Here is a 12,193-nt window from a genome sequence, read left to right on the forward strand (position 1 = left end):
AAAATCCCATGGATGGAGGAGCCTGGTAGGCTGCAGTCCATGGGGTTGCAAAGAGTAGGACACGACTGAGCGAATTCACTTTCACTTTTCACTTTCATGCACTGGAGAAGGAAATGGCAACCCACTCCAGTGTTCTCGCCTGGAGAACCCCCTGGATGGAGGAGCCTAGTAGGCTGCCGTCTATGGAGTCCCACAGAGTCGGACACGACTGAAGCGACTTAGCAGCAGCAGCTAGGTCTGTCATAGCTTTCCTTCTAAAGAGCAAGTGTCTTTGAGTTTCATGGCTGCAGTTACTGTGCGCAGTGATTTTGGAGCCAAAGAAAATAAAATCTGTCACTACTTCCACTTTTTCTCCTTCATGAATCACAGCCTTGTCATGGCGAAGGGGCTTGCATGGCTCCATGAAGCTATGAACCACACTGTGCAGGACCACCCAAGACAGACAGGTTGTAGTGAGGAGTGCTGACAAAACGTGGTCCACTGGAGGAAATGGCAAACCACTCCAGTATTCTTGCCTAGAGAATCCCATGAACAGTATGAAAAGGCAAGCCATGGAATTGCCCTGAACCCAAGTGTCCCCATTAAGATACAAAGGCCTAGCTCACAAAACACGTTAGGAGGACTGAACAAAATAATAGCTTGAAAATGCTTTGAAATGTTGATCTGTATGGATATATGGGGTCACAATGACTTAGAGTACATTCAGATCTGCTGCTGCTGCTAAGTCGCTTCAGTCGTGTCCGACTCTGTGCGACCCCATAGACAGCAGCCCACCAGGCTCTGCCGTCCCTGGGATTCTCCAGGCAAGAACATGTCCATTGAGTCGGTGATGCCATCTAATCATCTCATCCTCACTCCTCCTGCCTTCAATCTTTCCCAACATCAGGGTCTTTGCAAATGAGTCAGCTCTTCGCATCAGGTGGCCAAAATATTGGAGTTTCAGCTTCAACATCAGTCCTTCCAATGAACACCCAGCACTGGTTTCCTTTAGGATGGACTGGTTGGATCTCCTTGCAGTCCAAGGGACTCTCAAGAGTCTTCTCCAACACCACAGTTCAAAAGCATCAGTTCTTCTGTGCTCAGCCTTCTTTATAGAGTGCATTCAGAGCGTTAGAAACCATTTCTATCTGACCAGTAAGTGTCATCTTTTTAGTGACATATGTTATTTCCTTGGAGTCTCTCTAGGAAATAGTATTTAAAGAATAAAACAATAGGATTTGAGTCTTTTGTTCCGGGCATTTGATTAGAATTTTTTTTGGCTCTGTTGGGTCTCAGTTGCAGCATCTGGGATCTTTCATGGTGGTGCAGTGTTCGGGCTGTCGTGGTTCTCAGACTTAGTTGATCCACAGCATGCAAGATCTTAGTTCCCTGATAGTGATCGAACCTGTGTCCCTTGCATTGCAAAGCACATTCTAAACCACTGGACCACCAGGGACGTTCCTAATTAGACTTTTTATTCAGCCGGTTTAGGAGGGCTGCGTACCACACAGCAAAACTAGCAAATCAAACTCATGCTTGCAAGCCCAGTATTGACCAGAAATCCCTCCTTTTCTATTAAAAAGTCAAAGTAATTTCTGGTTGTCAGGTGCTTTCTTCCCCCTCTTGTCTGTGAACCCCTCCCCTACTTGGAAGGAGTGCAGACTTGAGGCTCCACGGGCTCTTCCAAAAGGAAGAGAGCTCACATAAGAATTCATAAAAAAATCACCTCTGTTCTCTTTATTCTTCTGATTTGATTCCTTTGCTCCATGTCCTTCTGCCTCCTCCCCTGTGCAGAATTTGACCCAAGGAAGAGCTGAGAGTTGACTGGCGGCTCCATCAGTACCTGCTTATTGCAGCCAAGAAGGTCATGGCCCAGGTTTGCTTTCTCCAGAGGGGCTGGGAAGCTTGTGGAACCTGCTGGGAGCACTGGGAGTGGCCAGCAGAGCCTGGATGGGGGCCTATGCCCACCACTGGCCACAAGGCATGCAGTCCTGAAGGCGGCTTCTGTCTGCTCTTCATCAACAGACAGAGGTGCTTATGTTGGAAGAGAAATACAGGTGATGGTTCCCTTCATTCTCACTCCTGAACTCAGTAAGGTAAATGATCTGGTTAACACAGTATAATAACTCTGTAACGACCATAAGTCAGAAACTGCTTTAATTCTGTTTTCACCACTGAAGCCCTGTGGTGGGGAACCTCACTTTTCCCCCACTTTTTACAGCTGCAAAATTATGTCCAGATAACATCCAAATTCTTTCCAGCCCTAAAATCTGTGTGATGCGCTGTGTTTTAATGAGGACAGAGGTGTAGCATTTACTCCCAGTGAGGGTTCCCGGGGTGGCTATATAAATTCTATGCATACAGATTCCTTTCTCCAAAGGGAGCCTGTCCATGTTCATATTTCCCTATTTATAAGGCATGATCTGTCATTTATTGGCCATAACCTTCCATTATACTGGATGCTGTACAAGTGTCCTTGTTAAAATACTGACATGCCAATAAAACTCACTCTCTGTCTCAAACTTAAACAACAGCACTCATGCTGAGGCCATAAGCTGGCTCTTATTTAAACATACAGGTAGGGGAAGAGATGAAGTGTCTTACTTCACCCCAGGGTAGAGTCAAGACTGTTTCCAGTTAAAGAAGAGTCTTCAGGCAAACAGAGTGTAAGGAGGGAGATGGCTCTAGAGGGCAGAACTGAAGGGCTGCCTCCAGGAAAGGCAAGGAAGTGACGGGGAATGCCTGGAGCCTGGCTGTGTGTTGGGGGTGGTGGGGCGGTGATTTCAAAGAGCAAAGCTCTGGCCTCAACTAAAAGGCCAGAGGGGACATCTGGGTTTCACAAACAGGAGCAGTGAATGGAAGGAAAGGTGTTGATAAGCCAGAGCTCTGGTCTCACACCCTGCATTTATGACATGAGGGGCTGTCCATCCCCACACACGACTTTGGGATCAGAACCAAGAAGGTGAACACTGGCTTCATGTTTATTTCTGTCAAGTCGAGGGGCTATGTTTGGGCTTCCCAGTAGCTCAGTGGTAAAGAATTTGCCTGCCGGTTCAGGAGACACAAGAGATGAGGGTTGGATCCCTGGGTGGGGAAGATCCCCTGAAGGAGGAAACGGCAACCCACTCCAGTGTTCTTGCCTGGAGAATGCCATGGACAGAGGAGCCTGGCGGACTGCAGTCCTTGGGGTCACAGAGTCAGACGTGACTTGGCAACTGAGCACGCACACCACACAGGGTCTGTAGAATAACTCTTCAAAATCTCCCCTATCAACTTCCCTCACATTTTAGTGGTTCCATCTTTGGCCACATGAGGACCTCCTAGCATGCTTTGGGGAAATGTGGTCTGTGCTCCGTCTCAGTCTCAACAAAATAATTCCTGGCGGGGGCGGGGAACCAAGGGGCAAGCTTTAACCCTCCCTCAGGTGATTGTAAGCTGTGCTTAAGAGCGACTTCTGGGCTCACCAGCAGTAATGCTTTGTAAACCTAAAATGAAACTGTGCACTTTTTGAAAAGATGGCACGAAAGACAGAAGTTAGGAAATACTTGATTTTGAATCCAGTCCAAGCAAGAGATGAGACTTTGGTTTCTTTTGTCCTAGGAGACCTAGTCCAAGCTCCCTGGGAAGATCTGAGGATACCGGGATGCTTGTAAGGGCTTTTAACAGAACTTCAAGAGCAAGACAGCTGGTGATACAGCTCACAGGTGTCCCTGACTTGCCAGTGGCCAGTAGGGTGAGGCTCAGCACCCTGGCAAGGCGTGGTGGCCCAGACCTCACTCGACAGGCACGTGAAGGCGGGCAACCCTCCCACAACACATCCTGGATCACTGGGTGGGGAGATGTTTCCCACCGGGAGCGTGGCCCGAAGGCAGACAGAAGTGATGAGAGCCTCATAGTTAAGTCACAGAGTCACTGATGTGGGATCAGTCCTGGCAACAAGTTCATGATTTCAAGGAGGCAGAAACATACATGCGGCTACTGTACAAGGCAGTGCTGCCTGCAATGGGGCCGGCTGTCTGCTCCCTGCATGTCTGGCTTCACCATGACCAGCATGGTACCCAGCAAGCGCTCATTAAATGCCTCTGGGGACTGTGTTAAACTGACTTTGTAGTTCTTCAACTGCTTCACCACGGAGTGTTAGGGTTCCCTCTGAGTAGGCGCCAGCAGCCAGCCAGGTTAAATGACACTCCAGCCAGAAACACTCGACTGGCCATTCAGTTAATAAGCAGTGGGAACCAAGCCCAACCAGAAATTCTGCCCTGATAGGATCCTTAGAATAGCTCTCAAATAGCTACTCAGGAGGCTTGACTTCCACCCCCAGGTTCTACCTCTCCAGTATCTTCCAAGGTCCTGAGAGGCTAGAAATGGGAAGGTTTCATTTTTGAAAGGAGCAAGTCAGGTAGGCTGTGTAGACAGGTCTACACTCGCTGTTTACCCCATTTCTCCCTGACACCTGTGACCAGGTTGGGGTAGGGTGTGGTCACGACAGCAGGCTCCTTGCTCCACACATTCTGAACGGTTCTCTGAATGCAAAATGCCATCGGACGAGTCCACTCTGCCTCCAATGAGCTGTCCTCCCAGATTTCCTTCTCTGGCCGCGGCTCCTCCCCTCCGGGCGCCACCCAGACCTGTGCTGTCCCCGCGCGCAGTTCAGCGCCGCCTTCACCCTCTTAACTCTCTTGCCTTCTCCCCTTCTCCGCACTTCTTTCATTTTCTCTCCCCCCAAACCCCCGGACTGACCGTCTCCAGTCTCCATCTTCCCAGCCTGTCTCCTCCGGGTCCTGGCCTCCTACAAAGCCGTACCCTTGCGGACCAGCGCCCGGGAGGAGTTTGATAATTGACTTAAGGTCAACAAAAGAAAAAAAGTGAGCTCGGAGACGCTGGAGCACAGGCTCCTCCGGCGGAGCTGAGAAGGGCTCCCGGCTCCGGGCCCCAACCTGCTGGGACGCACGGCCGGACCCCGCCCGGCCCGCGGGGAGCACGGAGGGACGCGCCGGCGGCCGCAGGTGCGGGCGGGCTGGGGGTCTGGCAGCGGGCCGGGGGGAAGGCCCTCGGCCTGCGTCTCGGCCGCGCGTCTGTGCAGCCGGCCGCGCTCTCGGCGCCCGACGGCCAGGGCGGCCCGGTCCCGCGCGGGCGGGAGGCGGGAGGGGCGGCCAGCGCGGGGTCTCCCCGCGGGTGGCGGTCCCGCGCTCCTCCGCCAGGCGGGCTCAGCTGCGAGCGGCCCGGTATCCGGTGTCGGGTGTCCGGTGTCGCCGCGCCGGCAGGAGAGCGGCGGCGCAGAGAGCGGGCCGGTGGTCGCGGTGAGGGGCGCGCGGGGCCGCGGGGCGCGCGGGCAGCTCCGGGACGCGTCCCTCGGGGGAGCGCCCCGGGCTGCCGGGGAGGGAGCGCCTGGGGGTCGCGGACGAGGAAGGCGGCGCGCCAGGCGCGGTCCCCGATCCCGTGGGCGCGGGGTGCACTGGGGGGGCCGCGCGGGGCCGCGGTGGGGGCGCCACCCCTCGGAAGGCGGGCGCAGACGGTGGCCGCAGGCGGCCGCGCGGTGACCTTCCCCTGCCCTAGGGTTCGCGAGGGCGCCTTTGGGGTGGCGCCCGGGGCACCGGGGAGTCACTGCGGGTTCGCTCAGAGTGTCTTTCTCTCCCCAAGAGTTATAGGAAAGAGGCGACAGAGCGTCCCTTTCTTTCTAAATAAACTTAAAGAGTCAGCTCAACCCTAAAAGCTTTGTTGGATGCCTGCTTAAGAGAAATAACGACTTGGATACAAGTTTTTTATTTAGTTTTTTTCAGTGAAGAAGTAAGTGGAATTAATGCGGGCGTAGATCTGGCATGAGTGAAATTTCAAGATAAACCTGTGTGCAGTGATTTCAAATTTCTGAAGAGTGGTACATCATCTTTACAGAATTTACCAAATTGATGTTGCCCCCCCCAATTCATTTTATCCTCAAAGAGAACCTTTGTGCGGGTAGATTAATAACGAAAAGTTAAATGAGATAACTGAAAGTCTGAAAACAGCTAGCTGTTTGAAAAGAATTATAATTCAAATGATATTCTTACCATTAAAGTTATAATGTCCATATCACAATATTTTTATGATTAAAAAATATTTTTATGATTAATTAGGCTGTTTTTTTTTTGTTTTTTTTTTTTGGTGCTCAGTCATGTCAGACTCTTTGTGACCCCATGGACTGTAGCCCCCTAGGCTTCTCTATCCAGGGAATTTTCTAGATGAGGATACTGGAGTGCCTTTCCATTTCCTTCTCCAGGGGATCTTCCAGACACAGGGATCGAACCTGGCTCTCTTGCATTTCCTGCATTGGCAGGCAGATTCTTTACCACTGCACCACCCTTTCGGGTGAGGTCTCAGAGTCATCAAAAATACAAAAAGTCCTCTAAAAAAAAAAATCATTGTTTAGAGGACAGTGGCCCTAAACCCCAGTAAAGTATAATCAAGTATGAGAGCCAGGCCACACCTATGGGAGTCCTGGAAGACAGCTGTGACCCATTAGAAATTTATTTTTGCAAAAAGTAGCAGACGTGGACGTGTTGCTTGTCATTTTTGTCTTTTAAGAAAAGTATTGCACAGGAAGAAACTGAGTTAGCCCAGCTTTCCTTTTTGCTGGATCTTGAATGGGGGGGAGCCCGCTGCACTAGGTGTGCCAGACTTGGTTGCAGCACTGATTGTCAGGGGGTGAAATAGGGGAAATCCTGACCAGTTGATTTCCTCCTTTCTGCTTCCTCCACCCTGGCTCCACTTGCCTCCCTAAGTCCCCGCTGGATGGTGTGGCACAGACCTCAGGTTACAGAGTCACACAGTTCAGGCTCCTTTCACGGTGAGGAAAGCCAGCGCGGGTAGTGAAGTGACACCCAGCCCGGCAAAGGCAGGGCTGGCCTCCTGGGCGTGCCGGCGCTGTGTTTGAGGTTCTTACTGGCGGGCCGCAGCCTCAGCCTGGCATGCAGTGTTTGTATTTCAGCAGCCTCGCCCCGCAAGATTCTTGTCAGCTGGATCCCCAAGTTTTCTTTGAGGATAGGGGGAAGCCAGTGTCTTTCCCTGAAGGTCCGCTAATTACCTTTAATGCAAAAAAAAAAAAAAAAACAAAGCATGTTTGGGGGAAACCGCACAAGATCAAAGCTGTGAGAGCTTGGACCTGTCTTCCCCGCGGCACAGAGCCACCCTTTCCCCTGGTCCGTCTCCGCTGCTGGTCTGTTCCCCAGGGGCTGTGGATGGAGCTGCGGGTGGATGCTGTGTAGACTGAGTGCGCTGTGTGAACGCAGTGAGCCCCGCGTGTCTGTCACTTCCCGCTGTCCTTCCTAGGGTGGGGGCTTTTCCGTACCTGCCCTCCCCTAAGGCCACCTGCACTTGCAGAGATGAGGCTTCTGCCCCCCGAGAGGGTCACCCCTGCCTCATGCACTTTGGGTTCAGCATTTCCATTGCTGCCAGAACTTGCTTCTGAAACATCACCTGTGGTTCCCCATCCCGGTAATGCTCTGATTCTGAAAGGTGAAAGTTGAAGTCGCTCAGTTGTGTCTGACTCTTTGCGACCCCACGGATTATACAGTCCATGAAATTCTCCAGACCAGAATACTGGAGTGGGTAGCCTTTCCGTTCTCCAGGGGATCTTCCCAATTCAGGGATCAAACCCAGGTCTCCCGCATTGCAGGCGAAGTCTTTACCAGTTGAGCCAAAAAGGAAGCCCAAGAATACTGGAATGGGTAGCCTATCCCTTCTTCAGGGGATCTTCCGGACCCAGGAATCAAACCGGGGTCTCGTGCATTGCAGGAGGAGTCTTTACCAATTGAGCTACCAGGGAAGCCTGATTCTGAGCTCCCAGCAGACTCCACGCCCCTGACCTGGAGCCAGACGGCCGGGCATACACCCTCCATCGTCTTGTAGGAAATGGGGATGGTGAGGGGCTGAACTCCAAGGTTGGGATGAAGATTCGTTAGTTACTGCCTTCACTGCTCACGGTCGTGGCCGCGGCTGGGGTCAGCGTCCGAGACCAGGAGTGCGCCGGGTGGGGAGGGGAGAGCGGATTCAGCCCTTTCAGGGTTTTCCTGTTTAGGCGCTGCCTGGCCTGTCTCTGTTGCTGGGAGTCGCCCAATTCCAGACTGGGGAATAGAGCGGAAGCCTCCAGCTTCCCTGGGCAGCTCCTCTCCCCTGTGTTTTATTTCTGCAAAAGTCAACCCCTGGTCAAGAAATGTCCCGGCGTAAGGACCTTTACCAGAATGTCATATATAGCTTTTATTATGTTGAGGTATGTTCCTTTGGAATGTCAAGGACTCATTCACTTTGACTTCTTAGCACTTGGTCTCCAGCACTGGACTCCAGTGAGCTGAGGACTTACCTTCTTCCTGCCATTCTGACACCTACAGACAAGAGCTTATCCTCTGGAAACCCCCCTTGAGTGTAGATTTAGTTGAGCCCCTCTCCTGGAGACCCCAGAGTCAGGAAAGCATCACAGGACATCAGTGGTGTGGCCGTTAGAGCCTTTGAGGGTCACCTCAAAGCAAAATACAAAGCTAGCCAGGAAGCTTGGGGCGGGCGTGGCTGACTGTGTTAGAGTCGGACAGTGCCTTTAATTCTTTTAAAAATTTCTCTTAACACTGTGTTCCATTTGGGCCCCGGGTAGTTGAATGCTGCAGATGGCGGGGGTCGTGGTAGCCTCAGTAAAAGTCCCTGCTACATCAGGGCATGTTAGTGAATGGAACTACATGTCGTTGGTACTCAGAGCCCCCTGGGTACCCTGGCTGTTGGGCTGTTGCTCATGCTTCTCTGAAAAAGCTGGTGTAAATGGAGAAACAGCTGTGCAAGGAGGCGGAGCAGGAGTGAGGCTGCAGGAGCCTCCCGGGCGTGAGAGGAGTGCGGCAGCCTGCCTGGGGGTGACCGGGAGACGGGCCTGGACTGACCGGGAGACGGGCCGGGGCTGACCGGGAGATGGGCCAGGGCTGACTGGCCATGGGCCTGGGAGGGCCGCCGTGTGGCTGAGTGACTGGTCTGGAGCTTAAGAGCCTTTGAACTTAGTTTGGAGAAAGAAGATACTTGAGAGGGCGTGGCCAGATGGTGGGATTGTTAGTCCGTTTCTTAGAACATAGGTGATCCTGAAGAGTTGAAATAAATAAGCTTTTTGTGCATATCTTATTATATTGGAACAAAATAAGCATCCTTTTGTCCCCCCAGAATGGAAATGTGTACATCATTTTATTCTAATGACAAAAATATGAAGGTTTGCTATATTTTTTGAAAATAGACCAAATGGAAATGTGTGAAGTAGAACACATCTGCTGAGGAGTAGGTACCCCTGTGAAGTCACCTGTGTGCTCAGGCCCAAGGCTCCTCCGTCTGAGAAACTGCCTTACAGAGCGAGGACCCTTTGTGATGAGCCTGATCACCTCTTCCGTTCAGTTCAGTTGCTCAGCCGTGTTTGACTCTTTGCAACCCCATGGACTGCAGCACACCAGGCCTCCCTGTCCATCACCAACTCCTGGAGCTTGCTCAAACTCAATTCCATTGTGTCGGTGATGCCGTCCAACCATCTCATCCTCTGTCGTCCCCTTCTCCTCCCACCTTCAATCTTTCCCAGCATCAGGGCCTTTTCCAAGGAGTCACTTTGTCGAATCAGGTGGCCAAAGTATTGGAGCTTCAGCTTCAGCATCAGTCCTTCCAATGAATATTCAGGACTGATTTCCTTTAGGATGAACTGGTTGGATCGTCTTGCAATCCAAGGGACTCTCAAGAGTCTTCTCCAACACCACAGTTCAAAAGCATCAATTCTTCTGCACTCATCTTTCTTTAGAGTCCAACTCTCAGATCCTTACATGACCACTGGAAAAACCGTAGCCTTGACTAGACAGACCTTTGTTGGCAAAGTAATGTCTCTGCTCTTTAATATGCTGTCTAGCTTGGTCGTAGCTTTTCTTCCAAGGAGCAAGTGTCTTTTAATTTCACGGCTCCCCCAGTTTATCTGGTCTGTAAATTTAGACCCTGTGAAATTAGGGTATATGGAAGAGGCACGCCTAAACCCTGGTGCCCTTCCAAAATGCACGTGAGTGCCCTCTCCTGCTCTGCCCGGCTTCCGTGGTTCTAGTGAGTTGTCTGAACACTGAACTGTCCTTCTGTGAAGATGACAGCACATAATTGTGTGTATTAACTGCCACTTGTACGGGAAAATGGGAAAACTGCATTATGGTCTAATTTTTATTTCTTCCTTAAGCCCGGCTTGGGTTTGGGTGGGTAATTCTCTGAAATCTCAAAAACAGTGTTTTCTTTTGGAGAACGTTGTTTGGAGAGAGGCTTTTAATTTCATCCCTGCCTTTGTCTCTTTAACTGTTTTTAGCTGTGGACGTGGTGGTTTGTTAAGCTCGGAGGTAATCGCATGTTTGCTTAGTTGGAAGAAGGCCAAGCCTCTGTTAATTTTTTGTTTCCCTGAGAGTGACCGGTAAAAAGTTAGGGTTTATTTTTGTTGTTGTTGTTGAAGTATCTTTGGAAATTACAGGATACAGGTTACACAAAGCTCTTAACAAAGCTTGCCTGAAATAAAAGCGGATCTGTGTTTCCGCCAAGCTTACTCCTAAGCCTGTCCTGGCCTTTGTACCTTTTAACACGGTTGCATCTTGGCTGTTGCTCTTTGCAGGTTCATGAGTGGTGTTTTGGACAGGGAGCCTGGTGTGGGAACCCAGAGCCAGTTTGCTGAACTGCCATCGTCCCAGCCCCACGAGCATCTGGGAAGGTCTGTGGGTGCCCCCCCGTGCCAGCCGAGGGGAGGCAGCCCTGGAAGCCGTTCTCAAGAACTTTTGCCCCAGGTGTAAAAGACTCCAGCCCTGCAAAGATGCTGAAACAGATCCTGTCGGAGATGTACATAGATCCTGATCTGCTGGCAGAGCTGAACGAGGAACAGAAACAGATCCTGTTCTTCAAGATGAGGGAGGAGCAGGTCCGCCGCTGGAAAGAAAGAGAAGCAGCGATGGAAAAACAGGAGTCCTTGCCAGTGAAACCCAGACCAAAGAAAGGTAAGCGGAGCTCGCTTCTCCCGGGAGCCCACGCGGCAGGCTGCCTCCCTGCTCATTTTCATGTTTCACGCTGGTCAGCAGCTAGCCGCGTTTGAGGTCCAGTTTGGCAGGCGGACCCTCAGTGTTACAAGCTTTTCATGGTGCAGTTGATCAACCTGAAGTGTGCACGCATGCGCGCACGCGCGCACACACACACACACACACACACACACGAGCGGCAATACTCTGGAGTGGTGAGGCTGAGAGCAGATGTCTTTCTTGAAACCAAACTGACCTTAAGCTGCAGTAAAAAGTCACTTGGAGATGAACTCGAGGGGCATGCAGGAAGGGTCCACCTCGTCTTATCCCAGATGCCTGGTATTCTGCTGTGCTGGGCTTAGTTGCTCAGTCGTGTACAATTTGCGACCCCATGGACTGTAGCCCTCCAGGTTCCCCTGTCCATGGAATTCTCCAGGCAAGAATACTGGAGTGAGTAGCCTATCCCTTCTCCAGGGGATCTTCCTGACCCAGGAATCCAACCAGGGTCTCCTGCATTGCAGGCAGATTCTTTACCAACTGAGCTATCAGGGAAGCCCCTCGTACTCTGCTACCAGCATGCAAAGTCTTTATGGCTGCATCTCTGTAGAAATGCTGTTTCCATTCCGTAGACTCTGAAAGATGTTTCTTTGAGTCTTCTGTTTTTAGGGACATTCACTTTCAAGATGCAAATACTACTAAAAGGAAAAAAGTCATAATGCTAATTTTTTTAGTGTGAGTTCACCTTTCAAATATACTACCTCTTCCTGACCCAAGGAATCCCTGTTAGCTTGGCCACGTCTTTGGGGCCATGGATGAGGAGGAATTCTTTGTATATCAGGGTTAAAGCATAAACACACAGAGACATGGGAAAGCATGCATTAGCGCACACACACCCGTCCACATGCTTTTTGTTATGGACAAATACCTATGTTGTTGGAAAAAAGCAGTTTTCAAAGTCACTTACAGAGGGGCATTCAAAGATCAATTTCTCTTCATTTTTCATTAAGCCAGGAAAAATAAATTTGATAAAACTGTTCAGGGTTTCAAAGACTGAGAAAATTAATCTCCCTTGTTTGCACAGACTCAAAAGGGAAGTCAGTTTAGTGACCTTTTTCTTGCACTGTCTTTTATTAAAACTTTTTCCAATTAAGGTTTTATAGTGATATGGAAGTAAATATGAGTAGTTCATTTATTATTAT

General features: G+C 50.7%; 1 protein-coding gene across 1 annotated transcript in view; it reads left to right on the forward strand.

Moving 5' to 3' along the window:
* The first annotated feature begins 4,722 nt into the window (after positions 1 to 4,722).
* SH2D4A (SH2 domain containing 4A) overlaps positions 4,723 to 12,193 on the forward strand; it is a 63,255-nt gene continuing 55,784 nt past the window's right edge. The window contains exons 1-2 of the mRNA XM_055568399.1: positions 4,723 to 4,985; positions 10,601 to 10,976. Coding sequence (XP_055424374.1) covers positions 10,796 to 10,976 — 181 coding nt within the window. The 5' untranslated portion in view covers positions 4,723 to 4,985; positions 10,601 to 10,795. The remainder of the gene's footprint in view (positions 4,986 to 10,600; positions 10,977 to 12,193) is intronic.

This window comes from Bubalus kerabau, chromosome 2 (assembly GCF_029407905.1).
Source record: "Bubalus kerabau isolate K-KA32 ecotype Philippines breed swamp buffalo chromosome 2, PCC_UOA_SB_1v2, whole genome shotgun sequence".
NCBI lineage: Eukaryota > Metazoa > Chordata > Mammalia > Artiodactyla > Bovidae > Bubalus > Bubalus kerabau.